Source organism: Lynx rufus, unplaced genomic scaffold, assembly GCF_022079265.1.
Source record: "Lynx rufus isolate CCGP_SWC_20201006 ecotype Redwood Valley unplaced genomic scaffold, mLynRuf1.p SCAF_5, whole genome shotgun sequence".
Lineage (NCBI taxonomy): Eukaryota > Metazoa > Chordata > Mammalia > Carnivora > Felidae > Lynx > Lynx rufus.
This window is the reverse complement of record NW_025814867.1, coordinates 10,617,255-10,643,481: the sequence shown is the minus strand read 5'-3', so window position 1 is coordinate 10,643,481 and position 26,227 is coordinate 10,617,255. Positions and strand designations below refer to the sequence as shown.

General features: G+C 38.0%; 1 protein-coding gene across 1 annotated transcript in view; it reads right to left on the bottom strand.

Annotated features, from left to right (window-relative positions):
* Positions 1 to 4,592: 4,592 nt before the first annotated feature.
* The window catches only part of DYNC1LI1 (dynein cytoplasmic 1 light intermediate chain 1), a 37,938-nt gene continuing 16,303 nt past the window's right edge, over positions 4,593 to 26,227 (bottom strand). Inside the window, exons 3-13 of the mRNA XM_047099031.1 lie at positions 20,548 to 20,664; positions 19,591 to 19,821; positions 16,842 to 17,011; positions 15,763 to 15,856; positions 13,016 to 13,151; positions 12,303 to 12,414; positions 10,281 to 10,340; positions 10,077 to 10,121; positions 9,288 to 9,408; positions 8,181 to 8,336; positions 4,593 to 5,539 (exon numbers count right to left, since the gene is read on the bottom strand). Of these exons, the coding sequence (XP_046954987.1) occupies positions 5,427 to 5,539; positions 8,181 to 8,336; positions 9,288 to 9,408; positions 10,077 to 10,121; positions 10,281 to 10,340; positions 12,303 to 12,414; positions 13,016 to 13,151; positions 15,763 to 15,856; positions 16,842 to 17,011; positions 19,591 to 19,821; positions 20,548 to 20,664 (1,355 nt within the window). The 3' untranslated portion in view covers positions 4,593 to 5,426. The remainder of the gene's footprint in view (positions 5,540 to 8,180; positions 8,337 to 9,287; positions 9,409 to 10,076; positions 10,122 to 10,280; positions 10,341 to 12,302; positions 12,415 to 13,015; positions 13,152 to 15,762; positions 15,857 to 16,841; positions 17,012 to 19,590; positions 19,822 to 20,547; positions 20,665 to 26,227) is intronic.

The following is a 26,227-nucleotide window of genomic DNA, read 5'->3' as shown; positions in this document are numbered from 1 at the left end:
ACATTTTGTGACTAACTTCTTTCCCTTAACAGTATGTTTTCAAGGTTTACCCATGTTGTATCATGTATCAATACTTCATTCCTTTTTATAGCTGAAAAATATCCCATTGTAGGCTATGCCACATTTTGTCTATCCATTTGTTGGCAGATGTTTGGGTTGTTTGCGCCATGTGGCTATTATGAGTAATGCTGCTGTAACCATTTGCATACAAGTTTCTGTGATGGCAAATGTTCTCAGTCTGTGGGGTATGTATCTAGGAGGGGCATTGCTGGGTCATAAGGTAACTATGTTTAATCTTAGGAGGAGCCACCACATTGTTTCCCAAAGTGGCTGCCGGTTTTACATTTTACATTCCCACCAGTGATGTATGGATGTTCTAATTTCTCCACATCTTCGCCAACACTCATTTTTTGTTTTGGCTGTGAAGTGGTACCTCACTGTGGTTCTGATCTGCATTTCCTCACCTGCTAATAAGAATAAGCATCTTTTCTTGTGCTTGTCATTTGTGTATCTTTTTCGGAGAAATGTCTATTCAAATCCTTTGGCCATTTTCACATTAGGTTACCGGTCTTACCATTAAGTTGTAAGAATTCTTTATGTAATGTGAATACTAGACTCTTTAGATATATATTTTGCAAATATTTTCTCCCAGGAATGGACTTTTTCTTTTTTTTTAAGATTTTATTTTTATGTAATCTCTACACCCACCGTGGGGCTTAAACTCTACTGACTGAGCCTGCCAGGCACCCCAGGAATGGAAATTCGTATAACCATTTTGGAAAAACTGTTTGGCATTATCTACTAAAGCTGAATATACACATAGCCCATGGACCCAGCAATCCACATCTACACATATACTCAGTAGAAATGAGAACTTATTTTCCACAAAGCACATTTGAGAGTGTTTGTAACAGCACAATTCACAATAGCAATTGAAAAATTAAAAGTCACCCAAACATCCTATAGGTAGGCCTAAATATGGTCCTACAAAGACGTCCATATCCTAATCCCTGGGACCTGTGAATGTTACCTTATTAGGCAAAGGGACTTTGCAGATGTGATTAGGATTTTGAGAGGGTGAAACCAGACTTCCAGTTTCCAAGCCAACAAGTAAGGAGTTTGAAAGTCATCTTTCCACCCTAACAAGCAAAATGCTGAACTGAAAATTCAACAACTCTTTTTAGATTTGTCAGAGAAGTGAGGTCCCAGGGCCAATCCTTGTCCCCCAAATTGGAAACTGGCAAGTGGACACAGAACAACTTGTTTAACTAGAAACTCCCAAGCAGAAACCTCTGAGGGAGACAGTACTGGGGTAGGAAAGCCTGAACTATAGTTGACAAGCTGCTGGTGGCTCAGAGTAGACAATTCTGTGAGCTAAAAATCCCTGGTCTAGGGGAATCCCCCACTTTTGTGACTTTTACCTCCAGGAGTTCTATCAGGATCTCAAAGGGAAAAAATCAGAGAAAAATTCCCTGGTGTTCCCCATCCAGCCATCCAGTCCCACCTAAGGGGTAGGGGTTTGCGGGTGAAGATGGGGACTGAGAAGCACTTGTGAAGTTCACAGCCCAGGGGCACAGGGTCACTGAGACCTAATCATAGGACTACAGAATGCTTTCCCTCTCCCCAACATCTTACCACCACATTACTAAAGGTCTATTCACTGGACTTCTTTTTACCCAGTACATCATGTCCAGCTATCAACAGAAAATTATAAGGCATAGTAAAAGGCAAAAAGTAGTTTGAAGAGACAGAGCAAGCGTCAGAATCAGATTCAGATATGGCAGAGATGATGAATTATCAGGCCACAAATTGAAAAATGACTATGACTGGGGTGCCTGGGTGGCTCAGTCAGTTGAGCATCCGACTTAGGCTCAGGTCATGATCTCACAGTCTGTGAGTTCGAGCCCCATGTAGGGCTCTGTGCAGACAGCTCAGAGCCTGGAGCCTGCTTTGGATTCTGTGTCTCCCTCTCTCTCTGTCCCTCCCCTGCTCATGCTCTGTCTCTCTCTCTGTCAAAAATAAACATTATAAAAAATAAAAAAAAATAAAAGAGAAAAACAACTATGATTAATATACTAAGGGCCCTAACAAAAAAAGTAGGCAACATGTAAGAATAGATGGGTAATATAAGCAGAAAGATGGAAATTCTAAAAAAGACCCAAAAAGAAATGATAGAGATTCAAACAAACAAACAAACAACACAAACAAACAAACTAACAGAAATGAAGAATGCTTTCTGTGGGCTAATTAGTTGACAGGACATGACTGAGAAAGAATCTCTGAGTGACAGTATATGTTAAAAGAAACTTCCGAAACGAAAAAGCAATGCAACAAAAGGCCAGAGGTGGGGGGCGGGGGGAAGGGATGGAATAGAATATTCTAAAACTGTTAAGACTACAAAGATGTAACATATACATAATACAGAAGAAAGGAACAAAATAAATCTTTGAAGCAGTAACGACTGAGAATTTCCCCCGAATTAATGTCAAGACACTAAACCACAGATCCAGAGAGTTCATAGAACACTAAGGATAAATCCCCAAAAAACTATGCCTGGGTGTATCAAACTGCACGACAAAAAATCTTGAAAGAAGCCAAAGGAAAAAAAAAATCTATGGAGAAGCAAAGATAAGAATTATATCCAGTTTCTCTTCAGAAACCAGGCTAGTAAGGAGAGTGAGTGAGGTGTTGAGGGAGCTTACATTGGATTGCTCAGGTGGGCCCAAGTTAATCACACGGATGCTGGCACGAGAGAGGTAGCAGGTTCAGGGCGAGAAGTGATGTGACGGAAGCACCGGGTTGAAGATGCCATGTCTTGAAGATGGAGAAGGGACCAGGAACCCAAGGAATGCAAGCAGCCTCTAGAAGCTAGAAAGGAAGGAAGAGATGCTCCTTGGAGCCTCCAAAAGAAACCAGCCCTGCCGACCCCTTAACTTTAGCCCAAGTTAGGCTGATTTTGGACTTCTGACCCCCAGAATGGTAAAATAATAAAACTGTAGTGTTTGAAGCAACTGAAATTTGGTAACTTGTTACAGCAGCAATAGGAAACTGATATACTTCCATCAATAGCATAATGGATAAATTGTAGTGTATTTGCATGGTGGAGTATTATGGCGCAATGAGAATGGATAATTATTGCTACATGTATTTGATGTGTCACAGAACTAATACTGAAAGAAACCTTTCACAAAAAGAATATAAACTGTAAGATTCCATTTACATAAAGATTATAAATAAATAAAACTTATCTATGCCTGTGCAAGTTGGGATAGTGGTCACTTGGCAGGCAGGGGTACTAATGAGGGGCACACAGAAGAACACAGGATGCCAGTAACATCTTTCTTGATCGTGGCGCTGATTAAGAGGTATTTCAAACCATATAACATGAATTTGTACACTTTTCTGTACTGTATACCTCAATAAAAACTGCTTAAAAACAAAACAAAAACAATCAAGTAGTTTAAAAACAAATTTCCTTGCAAAAAATAGGGTCAAAAATTGGTTTAAGGTTTAAACAGGGTAAATACAAGGTTTTAGATTAGTTAAAACTGAATACCACATAAAATGAACACTGACAGTTATTTCAGCTAATGACTCAATTCCAAGGATATTCTAGTACACCTCCAATGTCACACAGAGAAAAATGAGTTGGTCTAGACATGCAAACACAGCAGACATGATGCACAGGCAGCAATTTTCTTTCTGTCATTAGTTTTACTTAAAGTACTAGTTCAGAAAAACTGGTCTTTATAACACCATGACTGCAGAACCCTTTCCAGACTAAAGATTCTATCAGAGGCATTTTTCATCTTCCATTTCCTCAAACAAAATGTTTTTACAAATCAGTTTTTCCGTGCCCATGAACAACCTAAGTTTTTCCCACCTTGAAACAAATCATTACCCTCTCATGTTATTTTAACACTTATTTTCAACTATTAGGAGCCAAATACTATTTAAAAGTAAAGGTTTTAAACTCCTAATGAAAGGATTATGTTAGATAGTAGGGATATTGTCCTTAAACATTTTTGCTGAAAAAAAATCTTTGGAATATATATTTTAAAGTAATAATGAAGGCCAGTATAAGGGCAGTAGCCATTTTTTCCCAGTTATCTGTAACGATTCAGTAAGTTAAATGTACGTATGTTCTTTAGGTGAACTTCAGTAAGAAGTCAAATTGCTCTTATGAAGGTTCTACAACAAGCATTTAAAAACAGTATTGAAAATTCAGGTGGAACTACTAACAACAGGTGTTCTCACCTGTAAGAGAGGAACTATGTGTTAGTGCATTCGCCAAGCTTTTAAACAGCTTCTGCCCAATAAATAATGATAAAAGGCTATATTTTTATCTACCAGAAATGCTGACATAAGATTCTGTAGTTCAAGACATGCTTGTGGGGAAGACGTGTTGATCAAGGTAAACTCCCAACTTAAGGAAACTTAAGGAATCTTACGTATTCACTTGTCTCTTACAAAGATCAGAATGCTTAATAACCCTATAAAGTCAAATACCTTAAAATACTAATGAATCTTATTCATGGTCTGATAAATACAAATTATATATAAGAGAATGCAACAAGTTATTTGAACCTGAATGCAGAGAATAAATACTTTATTAACTGATTACAGTTGAAAGTCACAAACAAAAAAGGGGTATATTAAGGCAGAGCCATATATATATATCTATATCTATATATCAATACAGATATAGATAGACAAATCCAAAGACTGTTACCTCTTTACATTTTAATAACCTCTGCATTTTTCTTTTATGCATTTAGGCAGTGTGCTTTCTTTCTTCTCAGTTAAAGAATGAATCTTGGCCAATATTTTAAAATTCCATTTTGATGACAACTTACAGGATCATGGATCGAAACAATGACTAGTGTATAAAATGCTATCTGATATTTTCTCAGCATATTCCATGTGTGGTGGTATATTTACGTTGGTGTGGAAAATCTGACAATTGATCATTTTCTCTTTTCCAGCAAAACTAACACATAATTTTTCAAATGATTTTAATAGTCTTAACTAAAATAAGTTTGGACTTCCAAGTCAGTCAAATGCCCAAAGCATATTATTTTCTGCCTTTTCCTAAACCCTCCCATGTTTTAAATAGCCTTTAGAGTATGATCACGTGGCTGTATTTCAGATCTATAAATTTTGAGTTTTTCAAAATCCAAAATTATTTCCTTATGCAAAGTGGCAATGCAAACAGCAATCCTACATAATGTAGAATAATTTTTCTTCTGTATAGCTTCCTTTTATAAAAAACGGGCAACCACAAATAAAAATTAAAAAAAAAAAAAAAAAGAAATTTAGTCCATCTGAAAAAGCACTCCAGTTCCCTAATTCCACTTTTGAAGGAGAAGGCAGAGGCAAGTTTACATTATCCCAGAAAACTGAATAAATGGCTTTATTTGGTATCTTCAAGAAGCTTCTCCTTCCGTAGGAGATGTAGGTGTTGTAGGGGAAACTGTAACTGGTTTGCGTGCAATTCTGTCTAGTTCCGCATGAACATCTGATAGGACAGGCTTCTGGCCTACATTGAAGGACAAGAAACAAGATTTAGATAGAAGTCAAAGTATCTTTTACACCAATATTTCTTCATTTAAAAACTGCCAATGGCTTCATTAACTTTACCCAGCATGCTAAGTTATATAAACATCCTTAATTTAAAAATAAATCCCCTCAAAAAAAAAAAAAATCAACTCATTTTATTTATTATTTATTTAAAAAAAATTTTTTTAAGTTTATTTACTTATTTTGAGAGAGAGAGAGAGAGAGACAGGCAAAGAGAGGATCCTAAGCAGGTATGTGGGTTTCAGCCTCATGTCAGGCTATGTGCTGATGTGTAGGGCCTGGCTTGAGATTCTCTCTCTCTCTCTCTCTCTCTCTCTCTCTCTCTCTCTCTGCCCCTCCCCTGCTCATGATCTCTCTCTGTGTCTGTCTGGCTCTCTCTCAAAATAAACTAAAAAAAAAAAAAAAAAAAAAAGATGCTTAACTGACGGAGTCACCTAGACACCCCTAAATCCCCTCATTTTAAATTATAGGGTCTGTTACCAAATGCAAATAAAACTAGTACCTATCATTTAATTTCATAAAAACGTCTTTTAAAAAGGCACAGGGCAATAAGAACAGTAAAACAGAAAACAGCAACAAAATTTTGGAATGTAGAAAGAAGATGAATGAGTGGTAACTAAATCAGCAGTCTTGAGAAAGCTTAATCTTTTTACATTGGCAGTGGGAAAAGCCAAGAAGAAATTCAGTTTATACCCAGAAACCTGTAAAAGGTTCCAAAAAATGGTAGCTGTACAATGGTATTTGTGGAAAGGATGGCAAGATGGGATTAAAAAGGAGAATGGGTTAAAAAGTCTGTTTTTTTTTTTAATGTTTCTTTTGAGAGAGAGAGAGAAAGAGCACACATGCAGGGGAGAGGCAGAGAGCAAGGGACAGAGAGAATCCCAAGCAGGCCCTGTGCCGTAAGCCAGGAGCTGGATGTGGGGGCTCCATCTCACAAACCACCAGATCATGACCTGAGCTGAAATCAAGGGTTGGTTGCTTAACTGACTAAGCCACCCAGGTGCCCCTAAAAAGTGTTTAAAGAGCAGTTACACAAGCAACAAAAGAAAAATAAACTGGACTTCATCAAAATTAAAAACTTTTGTGCTTCAGAGGACACCACACCACTGAGAAGTGAAAGAACAACCAACACGATGGGAGAAAAATTTTGCAAACCCTATACCTGGTAAGGGTCTAGTAAACACAATATAAAAACAGCACTTAAAACTCAAATATAAAAAGACAAATAACCCAAGTTAAAAATGGGCAAAGGATCTGCATAGACATTTCTCCAAAGAAGAACTACAAATGGTCAATAAACACATGAAAAGATTCTCAACATCATTCTCCATTAAGGATACGCAAATCAAAACTACAATGAGATAGGACTTCACAGCCACTAGGATGGCTCTAATCAAAAAGATGGACAGTAACAGGGTGCCTGGGTGGCGCAGTCGGTTAAGCGTCTGACTTCAGCCAGGTCACGATCTCGCGGTCCGTGAGTTCGAGTCCCGCGTCAGGCTCTGGGCTGATGGCTCAGAGCCTGGAGCCTGTTTCCGATTCTGTGTCTCCCTCTCTCTCTGCCCCTCCCCCGTTCATGCTCTGTCTCTCTCTGTCCCAAAAATAAATAAACGTTGAAAAAAAAAATTAAAAAAAAAAAAAAGAAAAAAAAAAAAAAAAAGATGGACAGTAACAAATGTTGTAGAGGATGTGGAGAAATTAGGACCCTCATTTCCCACTGCTGGAAATATAAAATGGTGCAGCGTTTTGCAAAAACACTTTGGCTGTTCTTCAAAAACTTAAATGTAGAATTACCATATGACCCAATAATTCTACTTCCGGATATATTCCCAAGAGAGATGAAAACATATGTCATTTGTCAAACATGTGCCAAAAACCCATGTTCACAGTAGTACTATTTATAATGGCCAAAAATTGGGGGGCCTGGATGGCTCAGTCGGTTAAGTGTCCGACTTCAGTTCAGGTCACGATCTTGCGGTCTGTGAGTTCGAGCCCCGCGTCGGGCTCTGTGCTGACAGCTCGGAGCCTGGAGCCTGTTTCAGATTCTGTATCTCCCTCTCTCTCTGACCCTCCCCCGTTCATGTTCTGTCTCTGTCTCAAAAATAAATAAACGTTAAAAAAAAAAATTTATAATGGCCAAAAATGGAAACAATCTAATGTCCATCAACTGACGAGTGGACACATAAAATGTGGCATATCCATACAATGGAATTTTATTCAGTAATAAAAAGAAACGCAATAATGATACCTGCTACAATATGGATGGACTTGGAACACGTTATTGAAAATATTAAACAAGGCACGTACTGTATGATTCCATTTATATGAAATCTCCAGATAGGCAAACCCACAAATACAGAAAGCAGATCAGTGGTTGCCTAGGACTGGGGATGTTGAGAGAAAAAAGAAGTTACTGCAAAAAGGCAGGAGGTTTCTTTTTCGGGAGATTAAAATATTTTAAAATTAGATTATGATGATGGTTTGCACAACTCTGTAAATATAACTATTGAATTGTACACTTCAAAGGAGTTAATCTCATGGTATATAGTTATATCTCAATAAAGCTATTAAAGAAAAATAAAAGGTCTAGGTAAGTATACCTGATTTTTTGGCGGATGGCGGTAAACCACTGCTTCCACCTCCAGCCCCACCTCCAGGGCTACCACTGCCAACACCAGGGCCTCCCGGAGAACCAGTCTTTTTACTCAGCAAACTATTGAAGAAATTTGCCAGGACACCTTCACTTGTAGCTCCAGCTATAAAAAACACAAACCAAAACACTTTCACTCAAAACATTAGATTCTTCTATAAATTTTTATTATAGTAATCACACACAGAAAGCAATGAATACTTAAATGTGTTCCAAACTCAAGTCTAGTTTGTTCTTTTGAACCTGGATAACTTATCTCTAATCCATTTCCATAAAAACAAAATATGAGTAAATTTTAAGAGTAGAAGATAATGATGAAAAATTAGAACATTATTTAAAAAAGAAAACAACCAAAAACATTAGAACAGATGTTAGATGCTACTATACCTCCCTTTTGAAACCGGTTCTTCCAAAGTGTAACTGTTGAGAAATATTTGCCTCAAGTGTTACAAAAAGCTACTTAATCCTGTATGAAAACCAGCAGAAGTTCCAAGAGATAAGTGAGTACAGGATAACAAGAAATAATTCACAGGAGAGAAATACAAATAGAAAAGAAACACTAGGGAAAAAACTCTTACTAGTATTTAAAGAATGCTGATTAGGTTGTGGCAAAACTGCAACACTCAATGTTGATGATATGTAAATAAGCCATTTGAAAAACATTACCAAAGGCACAAAAATGTACAGACTCTGACCTGTTAATCCCACTTATGGCAATTATTTCTATTGAAATAACTTTCATGTATATAGCTTTTTCTTTATGTCGATTGCAAATAACCTATTAACTAACAAAAGGATTTCTTTGATGACCTATCATAGGAGAAGGATTAAATGTAACACAAAACTTTCATAAAGCTTACCTCATAGATTGGATATATTAAGGCTACACTATAAAATAAACGGTTTGCAGTCTGAATGACTATGAGATTATACAACAAAGATTAGAAGCTACAGCACAAAAATGAAAACAGTTACGGAAAAGGTAGGAATCTAGGTAGATTTTTTCTTAGTGTAAAATACACTGTGCTGTTTTCTCCAAGAAAAGAGAGAAATGTACCTTTCATGTTCGGATCAATTTTTTTTGACCCAGCAGGGATGGGCGACACGCTGGCAACATTGGACGACACAGATCGATTTGGTGTTCGAGGGGAGCCTCCTGGGACTCTTGGTGAGGCATCCTATGTAAAAATTAGGAAAGCTGTAATTTTAAAAACCTGAAACTTCCAACTTCACCAAAGTTGTTAATATAAAATGAAATTACTTTTTAACTGTCCCCCATCTGCACTACTGTACTTTTACACGGCAAGCCACTGCCAAAAATGTTTAGTAATTGTGTCCTCAGGATCAGAAAATACCAGAGACCTATCACATTTTAGAATACAAATTCCCCTTCCATGCAAAAAGAATGTATTCAATAACGGGGTGTGGTTATGAGTATAAGCTTGGGAGTCAGATCTGGATTCCAGTCTGGACTTGCATGCTACCAGCTGTAAAATCTCAGGTAAGCTGTAACATCCTCCAAAGCCTCCATTTCCCCACCTGCAAGATGGGGCTGGCAGTACCTGCCTCACAGGGCGGTGGTGACAATTTATAAAATAACACATAGAAATGGTTCCACACTCAGTAACTGGTGCATGACAAACACCGCAAAATACTTCTTTATGATTTAAATATTCTAAAAAGGAGTGCAGTTTATCCTTTAGAATTTCACAAATTCTAGGAGAATTCTTAACTCAAGTTTATATCAAAGCACATCCATATGAGACATGTATACGATTAAGAAAAAAAAAGCCAAACCAAGAATGTACTGCACTTTAGTAATTTTGTCCAAATCTGTAATACTGACCACAGGCCTTCCAGCTGCAGTTGGTGGTTGCTTTGCTAAAAGGGACTAAAAAACACAAAAGAGTTCTAGGTTAGGCATTCAGCATGTATTGCTGTATTAAAAAAAAAAAAAAAAAATACACACACACACACACACACACACACATAATGAACAGTTTACCCATTAACCATACTAAATCTGCTTCTGATGTAATTTCATACCTACCTGTAGCTTCATAAGAAACACTTGGTCATCTTCTGCCACAATTTCCTTCTCATGTACAAACTGAAATGAGCAATGCATAAATGAGCAAGTCTAACATATTATGCTAAAATCATTAATCACATAATCTCTAGATTAGACTAATTAAAAAAAAAATTCAGTATAAACGTTACCTACATTTACATGAGTGAGCTGCCCTGCCCCAGCCCCTACAGTGCAGCTGGCCAGTAACTACCTGCAACAGTAAGAATGTTCCTGTCTCTGTGCTGTCCAATGTAGCCACCAGTTACCTGTAGCTACTGAGCACTTCATATGTGGCTGTGACGGAGGTACTGAAATTCTAATTTTATTTAGTTTCACTTAATATGTATTTAAAGGCCATACGTGACTAGTAGCTACTGTATCAGGACAGCACAACCTTAGAGTCATAGGTATGTTAATCATGCTTATAAAATGCTAACCAACAGTTTGCTGTTTTAAGAGGGTTACTAATATCCCAGTTGAGTGAAAAGCAACTTGCCCCTGGTTTCTCTGAAACAAAAACATAATGACTTTTCTACCTGCTGAATAATTATGCAAAAAGCAGCAGCAAGTATCTCCTGCCTTCTACTATTTCTATACAATGCATACCATGGTCTATTTTCCACCCAGCAGTCAGAGTGATCCTTTCAAAAGGTTAAGCAGATTACATCACTCCTCTGCTCAACCCCCACCTCCGATCGCATCCCACTCAGAATGAAATCCAAAGTCCTGACTCCAGCCAAATGAGAAGACCCTACAAGATCCTAACACTGCTTCCCACCTCCTACCACTCTGGCCCTCCTCTTCACTCTTTTCCAGCCTCTCTGCCCTCCTCACCCACTCCTGCCTTGAGGCACGTGCACTTTCTGCTTCCTTTGTACACGGCATTCTCCCCTCTTATCAGAGACATTCCCTAACCTTCCCACAAGAGCTTGCTTCCCCACCCCACTGCTCTCACTCCCTCTCCCCTTACTTGGCTTTACTGCCACAGGACTTATCAGCACTTGAGAACTGACAGGTGCATGGATTTACTATCGCATGCCATTTGGCACCTTGTACCTCAACAGTGGCTCAGTAAATATTCGTGGGGTGAATAAAAACAACTTACAGCACAGTTCTGTTGGTCAAAGAGAGAATGGGAAAAACCGTTGCTTTTTTCCCCCACCTTGATGTGGGCATTTCTTTTAATAGACATTCAAACCAAATACCATGCCAATTGATTTTTCATTTATCATTACTTTTCTTATTTCTAATTACCCACAAAGAGAAGACACTTAATATCAATACTTGGACTTCTAAGAAAGAATCTCATTATATATTAAATCAAAATTATTTTTCCTGAAGCATGTCCAAGTAAGTCGCTGAGAAATACTGTAAGTAAACACTTGTTTTTATACAACTTTCCAGAATCACCTGTAATATCTAAGTATAGAACATCACATATTGCTTCACATGAAATCAAAATATGTGAAAGAAAGTACTTTCTGGAAGCAGATTTAATAGTCATACAAATGACATGTAACAGTTAAGACTAAGCCAGAAACTCCTGGACAGCTGTGGGCTAGCACAGGTAACTAATGGCTACAGAGAAGATCCCATAACTGCCTCAACACATAGAAGCTAATAAAGTTATCCTACCAATGTCTGCTCGACTCCTGGCTGCGTTCTAGGTTGGAGGCTCACAGCATCAACCTATTCAAACTTTTCAAGATCCATATACTCACTACTCACACCAATCCATGATTTCCATTAGAATGTGGAATCTGCACTAGTATTTTTAATATGCCAAAGGCTCAGTAAGAATTCTGTAACTGAATAGCTGATTTATGTTTTGATAACACAGATCTTTATTTTGAACTGAACATTAGAAACACCCACATTATACTTAGAAACCCTCTTGATAGGAAAGGACCCCCTTACCTTTCTATCTATAATCTTAAAATTATGGACTCCCCCCTTTGGTTTAAAAGGCTAAATATTGAGACTTTATACTAAAACTGTTACCTTTCGGACAGGTGGTTTGGTTATAATGTCTTCAAAATTATCTTCTGCTTTCAATGTTTGAAAATTTTCATGTAATATTCCTATTTTCTTATCGTTATCCCACCCTGCTGGGCTGGAAAGAAATGCACATGACAAATCTCAAGCATGCACATATATATATACATATATAGTCATTCATTAAATCCATGATCATATTAAAGGGAACAAATCTGACCAATTATGAAAAATTAATCAGCTTTTTATTGTCATGCTCAAGCTATAGTTTACTACTTTTTACCTAAAAAGGTTCTCCATCTTCCTGATTTTAAAAACGCAGTTTTGTTGCTGTTTTTTTTGGGGGGATGGGGGTCTGCTTAATTACTATTCTCTCTCAATGTATTCACAGAACTTTTTAAAAGCATGTCTAGATTATACACTGGCTCCTTTATTTATCAAAACCAATCAAAGAGTAAGTAAGTATATTGACATATGCACTCAACAGTTTAGCTATACATAATAGCAAGGCCTTCGGAAAAGACTCAGGCCAGCAGTAATTCTCAAAGGCAAAGATAAATAGATCAAGATGGGTTATAAATAAAACAATCTAGGAACAAATTCTCATCTACTCATCATGGAAAGGTCTACTGGTTTCACCTCAAAACTGAAAACGAGGATTCACCATCAAATTGCAGCAATAATACACGATAAAATAATATATTTAAAAGTATACTTACATAAATACTGCATCTTTTTCCACAACAACAGCAGGAATCTTATAGGGAAATCCATACAGTTTCTGAACGATATATTTATATACTAAATCTATATTTTTGTTTTCTTTTACTGAAGTGTAAATAAGTGCTGCACCATCTGAATAATTCTATTAAAGAAATTTTTGGACAAACTCCATGAACAGGTGCCATAAAATTCTGTGTTCTCAGCTGAACATTTGCATTTATATGCATATTAGTTTCAAAAATAACTCCCAGAGATACATTATACGGTAGTCAAGAATTTCAAAAGTATAAAAAAAAAAAAATTTCTAAAGTATAAAATACATACAGACTAAAATGCAAATAAAACAATCTTGGGGCGCCTGGGTGGCTCAGTTGGTTAAGCGTCCGACTTCAGCTCAGGTCACGATCTTACAGTCTGTGAGTTCGAGCCCCGCGTCGGGCTCTGTGCTGACAGCTCAGAGCCTGGAGCCTGCTTCAGATTCTGTGTCTCCCTCTCTCTCTGCCCCTTCCCCACTCATGCTCTGTCTCTCTGTCTCAAAAATAAAAACATTAAAAAAATTAAAAAAAAAAAAACAAAAAAAAAAAACAATCTTTACATAATTGACTTGATTTAGGGGGGCAAAAATCTCCTTAAGCCAAGAAAGTAAAGGTAAATTGATTAATATTGACATTACTACTATCTCTGCATTTAAAGCAAGAGAAGAGGTATTGGTTTTGTTTTTAACCTTCCTAAACTTCATGAAGGATGGATAGTACGTATCAACGACTGTTTGGCTTGCATTTTTCAAAAAGATGGTTTGTGCTAGTGTGTCTTATGGTTTTCACTAGTCCCGGGAATTAGGACTTTAGGGACAAAGTTCAGGAGACCTACTAAGGAGAAAAGACGAACCAATAGGTACCACCAAGAAACTTTCAGGAATGACTCAAGGGAAACAGATTTCATGACCAAAATTTGAGGTAATACAACCTCACGAGGATGTATTAATCAAAGCAGACCCTAACTTCGACCTTTTATCCAAATGATACAGTAGATCCAAAGATCAAGAAAGGCCTGTGGAAAAGGGGGTAATGTGACTACTGACAGATGATATGGTTAGAGTGGCTATCAGAAATCCTATGGCCACAGCTAAGGACCATGCTCTAACACCGGCCACTGTGTCCCAAGAGAGATGATAACTTAGACCAAGAGGAGATGCTGGGAATAGTTGAACTTCTACTTCTGAACTGGAAGACTCGTATTTTCTAGTGCATGAACCGAAGGTTATGAATCTAATAGTACTGCTAAAAATGACTTGTCATAAAACTTGGTAGAAACAAACATCCTAACCTTAAGTAAGAGCTTAACTGTGTGAACTTTTCATTAATGATCTCTCATGAGAACCGATTTATGAATGCAAAAATTTGCATTGCAATTAACATTTAAAAAAATTAAGATGATTTTGAACTGTTGCCTTCACGCGTGCATACACATGCACCTCACTATCTTGAAGTGATTTCTCACAGTTTGAATTTTTAAATTTTTATTATTTATTTGTTTTTTTAATGTTTGTTTTTGAGAGACAGAGCATGAGCAGGGGAGGGGCAGAGAGAGAGAGAGAGAGAGAGAGAGAGAGAGAGAGAGAGAGAGACAGCATCCGAAGCAGGATCCAGGCTCTAAGCTGTCAGCACAGAGCCCAATGCAGGGCTTGAACCCAGAAACTATGAGATCATGACCTGAGCCAAAGTCCGATGCTCAACTGACTGAGCCACCCAGTGCCTCTTTTTTTTTTTAAATCAATGGGCTCTACTAAAGGTCTGTGATTATTTTAGTGGACAGTCTCCTTCCTGATTACATACCTGCATGTATATTTTCAAGAACAGCATTAAATAAATGTTTAAAGAGACTACGACTTCTTAAATTTGCTAATCTTCAGTAACAAAGTTCTTAAAAGACTCTTTATGTAAACAAATGCCCTTTAATTCAACCCAAGTCAACCATTATGTGACAGGAGAAAAGAAAGGGCCGTGGAGAGACAAAGGACTGAGGGGAAAGTGCCAGTGTCAAGTGACCTTAGAGCTCTCCTCAGTGCATGCAAGCTGTGACCACGGTTTCAACAGCAAATTCTCCTAAAAGCATTCGTGTACAACCCTCATTTTATCCTTCTTTTGCTGGTGTCTGTTATTCAGTGGCTCCTCTAATCCTTGCAACCTAGACAAGATTCCTTACAGGTTTCCTAACCTTGTGATTATCAAAATCTCCCAGAAAGCTTTTTAAAAGTACAGATTGTTCAGCCTCACCCTGAAATGTCCCAATTAAGCAAGCCTTAGCTGGCACAGCTAGATTTAGAAACCACTGCTTTAGACTATGTGTGGAGATGGTAACACATTGAACATATTAAAAATGAGAACACAAACCTGAATATTGATCTTGCCCCACCGCCACTCCCGATAAATGAATCCTGCTTTGTAATCAGAATGTTTTCAATGCCAGTTCATTAGAGTTTTCCACAAAAGACTAATAGTTATTTTTCTTAAGCACAGTACTTTAAAACACAGCAAACCAAAGTTAATAGATTTCAACACTTACTTTTATAGCTCAAAATACCCAGATATAAATGATTTGGGAGCTAAAATGAAATTCCTAACCAGAGCAGGAGGAAAAAAGCTTATGGAATTTCTGAAGTCCATCAATTTAATTCCCTTAACTGAAATAAGCAAACAAACAGGAAAGGTACACTGCACCAATCAATGTAGTAAAAGGATACACTGTAAACAAAACTTCCGGATATGTGACTGAATAAAATCAAAATGTTCATCTCTGTAGTCATGTTCTTTCTCCAATACACTAATGGCATCACACTGTGGAGAAAATAATTAAAAGAAAAAAACCCCAATAATAACAGCATTAACTTTAAATAATCAAAGTTAAATATAATGATTTAGATAGTTCAGTTTTGGGTGGGGGAATATCACAAAACTATCACACTGATATGGTGACCATCAAAATATCAGAACATCAATTACTCCTGTCTAAGATTCTTTCAGGTGGAGATAAGACTAAGGAATCATTTTATTTCTTTAAAAAGTATTAATGTCCATGTTATATTGAATGTGGCAAAAATACCAAAGAGAAAGTTTTAGTACATAGAGAATGAAGACTCACAGGACAAACAAATGGATGCTCATACTTGCTGACTCAACTACTTATGACCTAAACGAAGTTTTTAAGATCGAAAATCTATTCTAGTTCTATAAAACACTCTTTATATCCAGGGAGTCTGTACATTTCCCTATTCCCCTCTTTGATTTATTATGAAGTGTATAAAGTGACAGAACTAGTTAACAGAATTTTGATAATAGCAATCCTATCACAACCTCTTTAGTAAATAAATAAAAAACTCTTGATTACTGCATATCAACTTTATATAATGAGTGGTGGTAGACATTGAAGTTGATTTTAAGTACATAATCTTCTGATATTAGGATATCAGTGTATCACAATTTAATGTGGAAAAATATTTTATAAAAATTAATAGTGAAGTTATCATCTTACCTGTATTATTTCTACTCAACTTACTGTACAACGAAGTCTAATTGAAATTAAGAATATGAAATTCAATCACAAGCAGAGTATGTGAAGTAACATTTTCTTTCAAAGGCACTATGATTAAGATCACAAAATCAACATGTGATTATCATTCCATATTTTAAACTATTATTTCTATTTGTTAAGAAAAATTATCTAGGAAAGCTAATGTGCCAACTCCAAAAGAAGGCTGGAAAACAAAATGGTTGTTCATCCACGGTTAATACCAGTAGTAGAATCTCTAGGAAGGAAGCTAACCTTTGTGCAAACTACTAGTACTGGGATGCCCAAGTTATGTGTAAGTGTGTCCGCACCCAGAGGTAAAACCACACTGTCGTCTTTATCTTCCTGTGACCCGGTATTTCTTCTCTGAGGAGAGGCTGGAAAATCTTCTCCCGGCTCTACATATTCTTGGAAGTCTCTAATCACTGAAAATCAAAGTAAATAATTTAATACATGGTTTAGAAATTGCTTTATTTCAGCAGGTAGCTTTTTCTGCCATAATCTAAATACGTATTTTATGAGAGTTTGTATTTAGTGTTATGTAAGAGAAGAAACAAGAAGGGTTTGAGAAATCTGTTTCAAAGACAGAACAGAAACACCAGACTCACATTAATTATGAGGAGGCAGAGTACAACAACTGAGTAGGCTCCAAAGAGTAGGGTTCAATGTAAGCTGGTTCTGTCTGGGCAAATTACTTTGGGCAAGTCACACTCTAGCTTTGCCTCTCTATATTCTCTAATTCACAAAAGTCACTGAAAGGATAAAAAAATGGGTGTGCATGTGTGTGGGGGGTGCTCCACAATTTAAAAGACCTAGATGACTTTATTTTATTTTTTTATTAAAAAAATTTTTTTTAATGTTTATTATTGAGAGACAAAGACAGAGTGCAAGCAAGCAGGGGAGGGGCAGAGAGGGAGACGGAATCCAAAGCAGGGTCCAGGCTCTGAGCTGTCAGCACAGAGCCCGACGCGGGGCTTGAACCCACGGACCATGTGATCATGACCTGAGCCGAAGTCAGATGCTTAACTGACTGAGCCACCCAGGCGCCCCTAGATGACTTTTTTTTTTTTTAATTTTTTTTAACGTTTATTTATTTTTGAGACAGAGAGAGACAGAGCATGAACGGGGGAGGGGCAGAGAGAGAGGGAGACACAGAATCGGAAGCAGGCTCCAGGCTCTGAGCCATCAGCCCAGAGCCCGACGCGGGGCTCGAACTCACGGACCGCGAGATCGTGACCTGAGCTGAAGTCGGACGCTTAACCGACTGAGCCACCCAGGCGCCCCACCTAGATGACTTTCTAATATTACTTTCCTTTCTCTAAAGCTCTTTACTCAGGTCTTCTCCTTTTCACCTAGGTACAATCTTGGGCCATATTCATTCTGTAACCCTGGTAAAAATTAATGATATTACCAGCGCTGATAAATTTTTAGAACTCATTTGCAAGACTGTCACAACCTTCACTTAACAAAAATTCAATGTAAATGTATTAAGAACCTTACCAATGTATACTTTGACTCAGTGATTACTCTTTAAGGAATTCTCAAGGAAATAATCAGTGATACAGGATTTCTATGTAAGGCTGCTTTCCATGTTTAAAAGCAAAATAACAAATCTGGAAACAAATGATTCACAGCATAGGATTAAAACTGTATATGAGGGAATTCTTTTTAAATTTTTCTTAATTTTTATTTTTTAGAGAGAGAGAGAGAGAGAGTGTGTGTGCACGAGCAGGGGAGAGGGGCAGAGGGAGAGAGAGAAAATCTCAAGCAGGCTCCATGCTTGTGCAGAGCCCAACGCGAGGCTCGATCCCATGACCGTGGGATCATGATCTGAGCCCAAATCAAGAGTCTGATGCTCAACCGACTGAGCCCCCAAGCACCCCATGTATATGAGGGAATTCTATACAGAATCATAAAGAAGAAAATGGTCTTAAACTTACATGGGGTCAAGGAAGAGGGAACCTTGAATAGTTGAGTACAGTTCCTTCAAGAACACAGGGGCATGCATACAACCTTAGCAGACCTGGTAGCTATTACCCGTCAAATCAAAGGGTGAAATCTAACAGTGTTAGATTTTTTTTAGCATATACCAGAGTAACTGATTCAGTAGTCCGGGGTGGGGCCCAAGAATGTGTATTTCTGACAAACTCCCAGCTGTACTGATACTGATGCTGCTGGTCCTGGGACCACAAACTGAGAACCACTACCATAGTATAAACTTAGCGGGGAAAAAAAAGACCTATAGGCAATGGCCAAACAGGGAAAGAGAGGTACAGATTAAAAGCAGTTAGACATCTTTTTCAGGAATTTAGGACACAGATTCTCCTAAGTCTCTACTATTTCCTTGCATATAAATTCCAGTAAGCTGTTAATCTTCTTCTAAAAATTATTATCAGTCAACAATAACAAAGAAAAGCAGATTCCATCTGCATATTTTCTTAAGCAAAGGCATTGGCAAATGAAGAACTCTCAATGAAATTAAGAACTGTGACAACCAACTTACAATTTGTTAGAGATAACCCTTGTTATCATAATTTATCTGAAAACTTCCAATTTACATGGGTATGTACAAAATATATACTTTGTAAATCACAAAACCAGTTTAACATTTTTATATTTACGTTGTTAACATTTTTGGGGCACATTTCATGTTGACAACGTTGATAAGAGTGCTTTATTTACCAAGAAATGAAACTGCTGAAAATAAACAGCTGATGAAAGATTCAAATCTTTTTAATCCTGAAAATCTACTTCCCAAATGAACATTTATGGCCCTTTGGCAAAGGAGAAAAGGCACCTCTACTAAGGAGTCTGCCATTATATATAGTACAGGTTTCCAATTTAAAACTACATTAAAACCTAGCACATCAAATTAAATTTCAAAAACAGTAGTCACATTATGTTTCCTTCATTGAATCTTACTCAAAGTCAAAAATTGCTAACAATTACAATAGCTAGGATATCAGGTGTTTGAAATCTATATTCGTATTTCTAGACTACTCACACTTTTGTTCCATTTCTTTCATTTCTTCAGGAGGAATTTTCAACTTGTCAATATGTTCTCTAATAACACTTGCCCATTTCTGTAAAGAATCCAAAGCAGTCCAAGGCTTTGACATATCAACAACCAGCATAACTAGAGTGTCCTTCAGAGAAATGGCATCCAGTGAAAATTTCAGGAGGCCCTTGTGATACAGGTCTCCATCTAAGATCCATACATTACATCTTGTTTGATCTATAAGAGACAAAAAAAGTTACCAAGGCAACTGGATTAAGTTATGTCATTATCCAACTAACAATACTACTTGGTATTCTAGGGCATCTCCACAAAGGATGGCTCCTTTGACAAGGTTCAACTCCTTAGATCACATCTATCAATTTAATAAAGGCCTAACAAATTTTCAGGAAAATAATCTAACTGCCAACACAAAACACCAGCAGCCTCTACTTCTTGTTTCTCAGTCTCAAATCACAGGCTGAATAACATGTTTCTATTCTTACCATCAGCATAGAGAGCCATGCATGTACAAGATGTCATACACAAAAATGAGAAGGCATGTGATGTATACAAGAAAAGAACAGCTGATCAGATTGAAAAAAGCTGGGAGGCAGATGACATTTTTTGTGTCAAAAATGAAAAGGTGAAAAGGGATTGGCAAAACAACCATAGGATACTATTATTTCACTATTTGAGGGAAAATGAACTGAAAAATTGAGATTCTTGAAGGATGGCAAGGAAGCTACAGTCTGAACACCAGAATATCTTAAGATGTTAAAAAAATACCACTAAAAGAATTCCAATCCCAAGCCAATAAAAGTTATGTCCACACATAAGTGTCATGACACAGCAGGACTCCTAGTAAAAGAGGACACACTAAGAAAAGTCAAAGACTAAAATGAGCAGGCAGTGCAACCTCAGAAAGGCCTCAGGAAACTTGGTTTACATACAAACGACACTCACCATCTCGGTCTTCATCGTGAACGTTGAAGTACAAATATTCCAATCCTCTTCCTTTCTTATACTCTTCTATTCCCTGAATTTTTCTTATTAAGCTTGTTTTTCCAGCTCCATCTTCACCTGTAAAAAAGGACAATCCTTTTTAATTATAATACGGATTATTTAAGGATGCTTTTTAGTGTCAAGTGAAAAACCCAAGTGGCACTAGCTTCAACCAAAAGGGTAATTTGATGAAAGATATCTAGGTAACTATAAAGTTGAAGATGCTGACTTGCCCTCCCAGATTCTTTATCCTGGTGTCTCTGCCCTTCCTTTTAAGTCTAGTTCCATCCTATTACAAATGGTTTCCTCTGTGGGTATTTTTCATGAAGTTCAACTTTTATGTCATCCCAGTTTAATCTAAAAGGAACAAAAGACTCTCTCTATTGGCTTTCAGTCTGAAGAATCTCAGGTAAAGACTCTTAACTGGCCCAGTTTGGGTCATGTGCCCACCCATGGCCCACTCACGGAGGATGGAAGATGCATCAAAATTGCCCAGGCGGGGAATTGTGGCTATAGCCTCACCAAAATCATGAAGTTGTAAGAAATATTAATAAGGGAGGGGTAAGAGGTAGTAAACTGAATAAGAATAAGGGTACAGGGAACGTAGAACAGACAAAAATAAAATGTAGACTGAAAAAATATTAATAGCAAAAACACAAGAAACAGCAAGTATTGGTAAGGATGTAGAGAAAAAGTAACCCTCATGCACTGTGGGTGGGAATGCAAACTGGTACAGCCATTGTAGAAAACAGTATGGAGGTTCCTCAAAAGCTTAAGATGGAAGGAACTACCCTACCGTCCAGTGATCACACTATGGGGTATTTACCCCAAAATACAAAAACACTAATTCAAAGGGATACATGCACCCTTAGGTTTATTGCAGCATTATTTACAATAGCCAAATTATGGAGGTGGCTCAAGTGACCATCGATAGATGAATGGATAAAGATGTGGTGTGTATGTATATAATTCAGCCATAAAAAGGAATGAAATCTTGCCATTTGCAACAACATGGATGGAGGCTGGAGTATAATGCTAAGTGAAAAAAGTCATAGACAAATACTGTATGATTTCATTCACATGTGGAATTTAAGAAAGAAAACAAACGAGCAAAGAAAAAAAACAGAGAGACAAACCAAGAAACAGACTCTTAACCACAGAGAACAAATGGTTCTGATGGTTACCAGAAGGGAGGAGGTGGGGGATGGGTGAAATAGGTGATGGAAATAAGAGTACATGCATCATAACAAGCACTGAGTAATGTATAAAACTGCTGAATCAGTATATGGTACACCTGAAACTAATATAACATTGTTATGTTAATGATAGTGGAATTAAAACAAACAACTTAAAGGGTGCCTGGGTGGCTCAGCGGGTTAAGCATCTGACTCGATTTCGGCTCAGGTACATGATGATCTCATGGTTCGTGGGATTGAGCCCCATGTTGGGTTCTGCACTGACAGCACAGAGCCTGCTTGGGATTCTCTCTTTGCCCCTCCCCCGCTTGCACGCCCTCTCTCACTCTCTCTCAAAATAAATTAACATTTAAAAAAATAAAAAAATAAAGGACTTAATAGAAATATTAGTAGCAAGAAATTATGTGACTTAAACTTGACAAAAGTTTAAAGACTTTAAAACTAGGCTGGCTACTATTTGATGTTTTGGTGAAGATTTTTTAATATCATAAATCTATTTAAATACTACATATTACCATCTCATGGACTTAGTTATTTTTTTTTTTAATTTTTTTTAACGTTTATTTACTTTTGAGAGATGGAGAGAGAAACAGAGTGTGAGCTGGAGAGGGGCAGGGAGAGAGAAGGAGACACAGAATCCAAAGCAGGCTCCAGGCTCAGCTGTCAGCACAGAGCCCGACGCGGGGCTCAAACTCATGGACCGCAAAATCATGACCCGAGCCAAAGTCGGACGCTTAACTGACAGAGCCACCCAGGTGCCCTGTGAACTTGTCTCGTTATTAGCAGTATCATGTTAATAGTACTCATAAATGTGAGTTTCTTAGATCTAAGGACTTATTCCTGGAGAACGTTCATGAGTTCTTTGAAAATTTAAAAATTGTTTTCATGTTAAACTTAAAACAACTATATAAGTCTTGGACCTTCTGAATGACCATCTTTATATCTAAGTGTTGCCACAGACTGCAGTAGTCACTTCTGCATAGGTGTTTATAATCCTACTGGTGACAAGCTGAGGCCAAGTAATGCAGACAAAACAGAGACAAGACACACAGACCTGTCAAACTTAAAGTATCCTAGAGTAGATAATACTATATTCAACTGAACTGGCAAGACTGGTTCTTTTTATGAACTATTTTCCAACACTTCATAGCAAAAACTGTCACCTTAAAAAGGCAATGAAGAACTTGTCATTAAATGAGTACTTCTTTTTCAGCACTATTTTTGCAGTACTATTAAAATGGTCCGTCAAAATAACAGACTGGATTGAAAATAGTAATATCTATGATAATGCCAATGATTATACCCATGATGATCCATCATGCTTAAATGGATATAATAAAGTTAACCAGTAAAAAAGAGAATATATAAATACTTCTACTATTAAACCCAACACTGGCATTTAATTTCTGCAGAAAATTTGTTATATTGATTGCTAATTTGGATTTTATCAATTCATTTCACTGGACTAATCGTTCTCAAAAATGTACCAGACTCACCGGGGGGCTTATTAAACACATATTGCTGGGCTTCCCCTCCTGGGTTTCTGATTCAGTAAGTTTGGGGTGGGGTCCAACAATCTGCATTTCTAACGAGCAACCAGTGCTGCTGATGCTGCTAGTGTGGGGACCACACTCTGAGGAACCACTCCATTAGACATTTACTACATTAAGCACCAGGAGTACAAAGATCCTTATGTCAAAGTCACTGTCCTCTAGGAGGCTGACAAACTGGAGAGGGAAAACAAATAGATGATTTCAAGATACTGTCATTAGGTCTATACTGGAGATACACAACAACCAGGAGGCCAGCCCTAAGGGAATATCCTCGTCTTGCCTGGAAGTCAGAAAGGACTTTGTAGAGGTGGCAGGTAACACTATAGCCAAGTCTTGTAGCATTAATGAGCCATGGACAGCTAATCATCCCAGGAAGTAAGGAAAGCATATACAGAGGCCTGGAGGCAAAGAAGTGTTTGTCCTTCTACAAAGGACAGATAATTTGAAGAATGTTAGGATGTGAGGGGAACAGAAGCCAGAAAGTGAGGACAAGTACAGAATGCCAGATCATGAAGGGCATCTTATGCCAGGCTGAGAAGGTCACACTTTATCCTGAAGATAACAGGGAGCCACTGGCAGTAGTTAAGTATTTTAGAAAGACCTCTATGGCGACAGTATGGAAGACTGGTAAGTTTAGGAGTTTAGGAGACTAGGTAACTCGGTATTACTGGAGTCCTAGCAAGAAATGAGGTAGGCCTGAACTAAGGTTAATAGCGGTGGGGACAGCTGTACTCAAGGCAGACTTGGTTGGGAGCTGGCAGAGAGAGGAGGAGGAAGACACAGAAGTCAGAGAAGGCTCTCTCTCGTCACTGCTTCAGGAACATCGCCCTCTCCTACTCTACCACTCAACCTCTGAGGTGGCTGGTCCTGAGTCTTCCTTGCAGGCTGCTCTTCCATCCCTACCCAACATTTGTACAATCCAGGGTTCCTTCCTCAGCCTTCTACTCTTCTCCCGCTGAATGTAATTCCAGGAGAAGCTCTGAAGACAACTTCAATACTCCCTATAATCTGGTGACCCATGGATTTCTTTCCAGCCTTAGCCCTTCCTGAACCGCTAACTGGTCATCAATACTTGGATGTCCCCTAATACCAGATATTTCATTTGCAAAGCTCTTCTCCCATTTGATAGACTGCCTTTTAGTTTTGATGATTTCCTTCACTGTGTAGAAGCTTTTTATTTTGACATTTATTTTTGCTTTTACTTTCCTTGTCTCAGGAGACATATCTAGAAAAATGCTGCTACAGACGCTGTTAAAGAAATTACTGCCTGTGCTCTCTTCTAGGAATTTAATGGTTTCAGGTCTCACATTTAGGGCTCTAATCTACTTTGAGTTTATTTTTGCATATGGTGTAAGAAGGTGGTCCAGTTTGCAGATAGCTGTCCGGTTTTCCCAATACCAGTTGTTGAAGAGACTGTCATTTTCCCCTTGTATATTTTTTCCTCCTTTCTTGAAGATTGACCAGATAATTGTGGGCTTATCTCTGGGTTTTCTATTCTATTCCATTGATCTATGTGTCTATTTTGGTGCCAGTATCATATTGTTTTGATTACTACAGCCTTGTAATATAAGTTGAAGTCTGGAACTGTGGCACCTCCAGTTTTGGTTTTCTTTTTCATGACCACTTTGGCTATTTGAGGTCTTTTGTGGTTCCATATAAATTTTAGGACCGATGTTCTAGTTCTGTGAAAATGCTGTTGATATTACAAAGATGTAGTCTTGTGCTACTGTTATACACATCTTCTAATCACATTATTTGTTAGCATTTTTTTCTTTTTCTCCCTTTTTAGATCTTTAAGCATTTAACCCCTGGCCTCTGCCTGGTTGTCTTCTCATTATATAAACATGCTACTCAAAAGTGAACATTCACTAAATTCTTAGCACACTCCAATCCATTCCCCATCCTGTGGCTTGAGTGATCTTCCTGAAACAATTTCCTCATGCCACTTCTGCCTCTTAGGACCCTTCAGGGTATTCTAGTTAATAACATACGAAAGCTCAAATATTTAGAGTGAAGTAAACTAATATCAGGAACTTACTTTGTAATGCATAAAAAAGGGTGGAGCAGTGAAACATTTATGTGATAAAGCAAATACAGTTAAATGTTAACGGTAGAATCTAGGTTTGGGTATATGACTATTCACTTCAAAATTCCTCCAACACGCTTGGAATTTCCATAGGATGTCAGAAAAAACCCTCAGGGTCCTCCTGCTGCCCTTCAAAAAAAATTTTTTTTTAATGTTTATTTTTAAGAGAGAGAGCACGCACGACAGTGAGGGGAGGTGTAGAGAGAGGGGGAGAATCCAAAGCAGACTGCAGGCTCTGAGCTGTCAGCACAGAGCCCGATGCTGGGCTCGAACTCACGGACTGCGAAATCGTGACCTGAGCCGGTCAGACACTTAACCAACTGAGCCACCCTGGCGCCCCTTCCTGCTGCCCTTGCAATAAAGCCCAATATTCCTTACAAAAGCCACTTAATTCTTCTGCTCCTCGCTATATCCCATATCCCACAACCCATATCTCCATTTCCCACAACCCACATGCTAGGCTCCAGGTCTTGCAGAGCCAGACAGGGTGCAGTCTCCCAACTCTGAGTCTTCACACGTGCTGTCACTTCTTTCTGGAATATTCTTCCCTTTCCCTCACATCTGGGAGAACCCCAGCTTATCCTTCCGGTCTCCATTTAGTTTCCTCTAGGAAGCTTTCTTTGCCTCCACGAGTCTGGTTAAGCACTCTTCCTCATAGTCGCAAAAACACACTGCACACTTAAAGACACTTCAATGTAATGTGTCAGCTCATTTATGGGTTTCCTTCAGGGGAATGTCAGTCTGCCAAGTCTGTCCCCTTCATTCAACAAATATTCTTTGAGCAAGTTCTCTTAACAGTAAGCAGG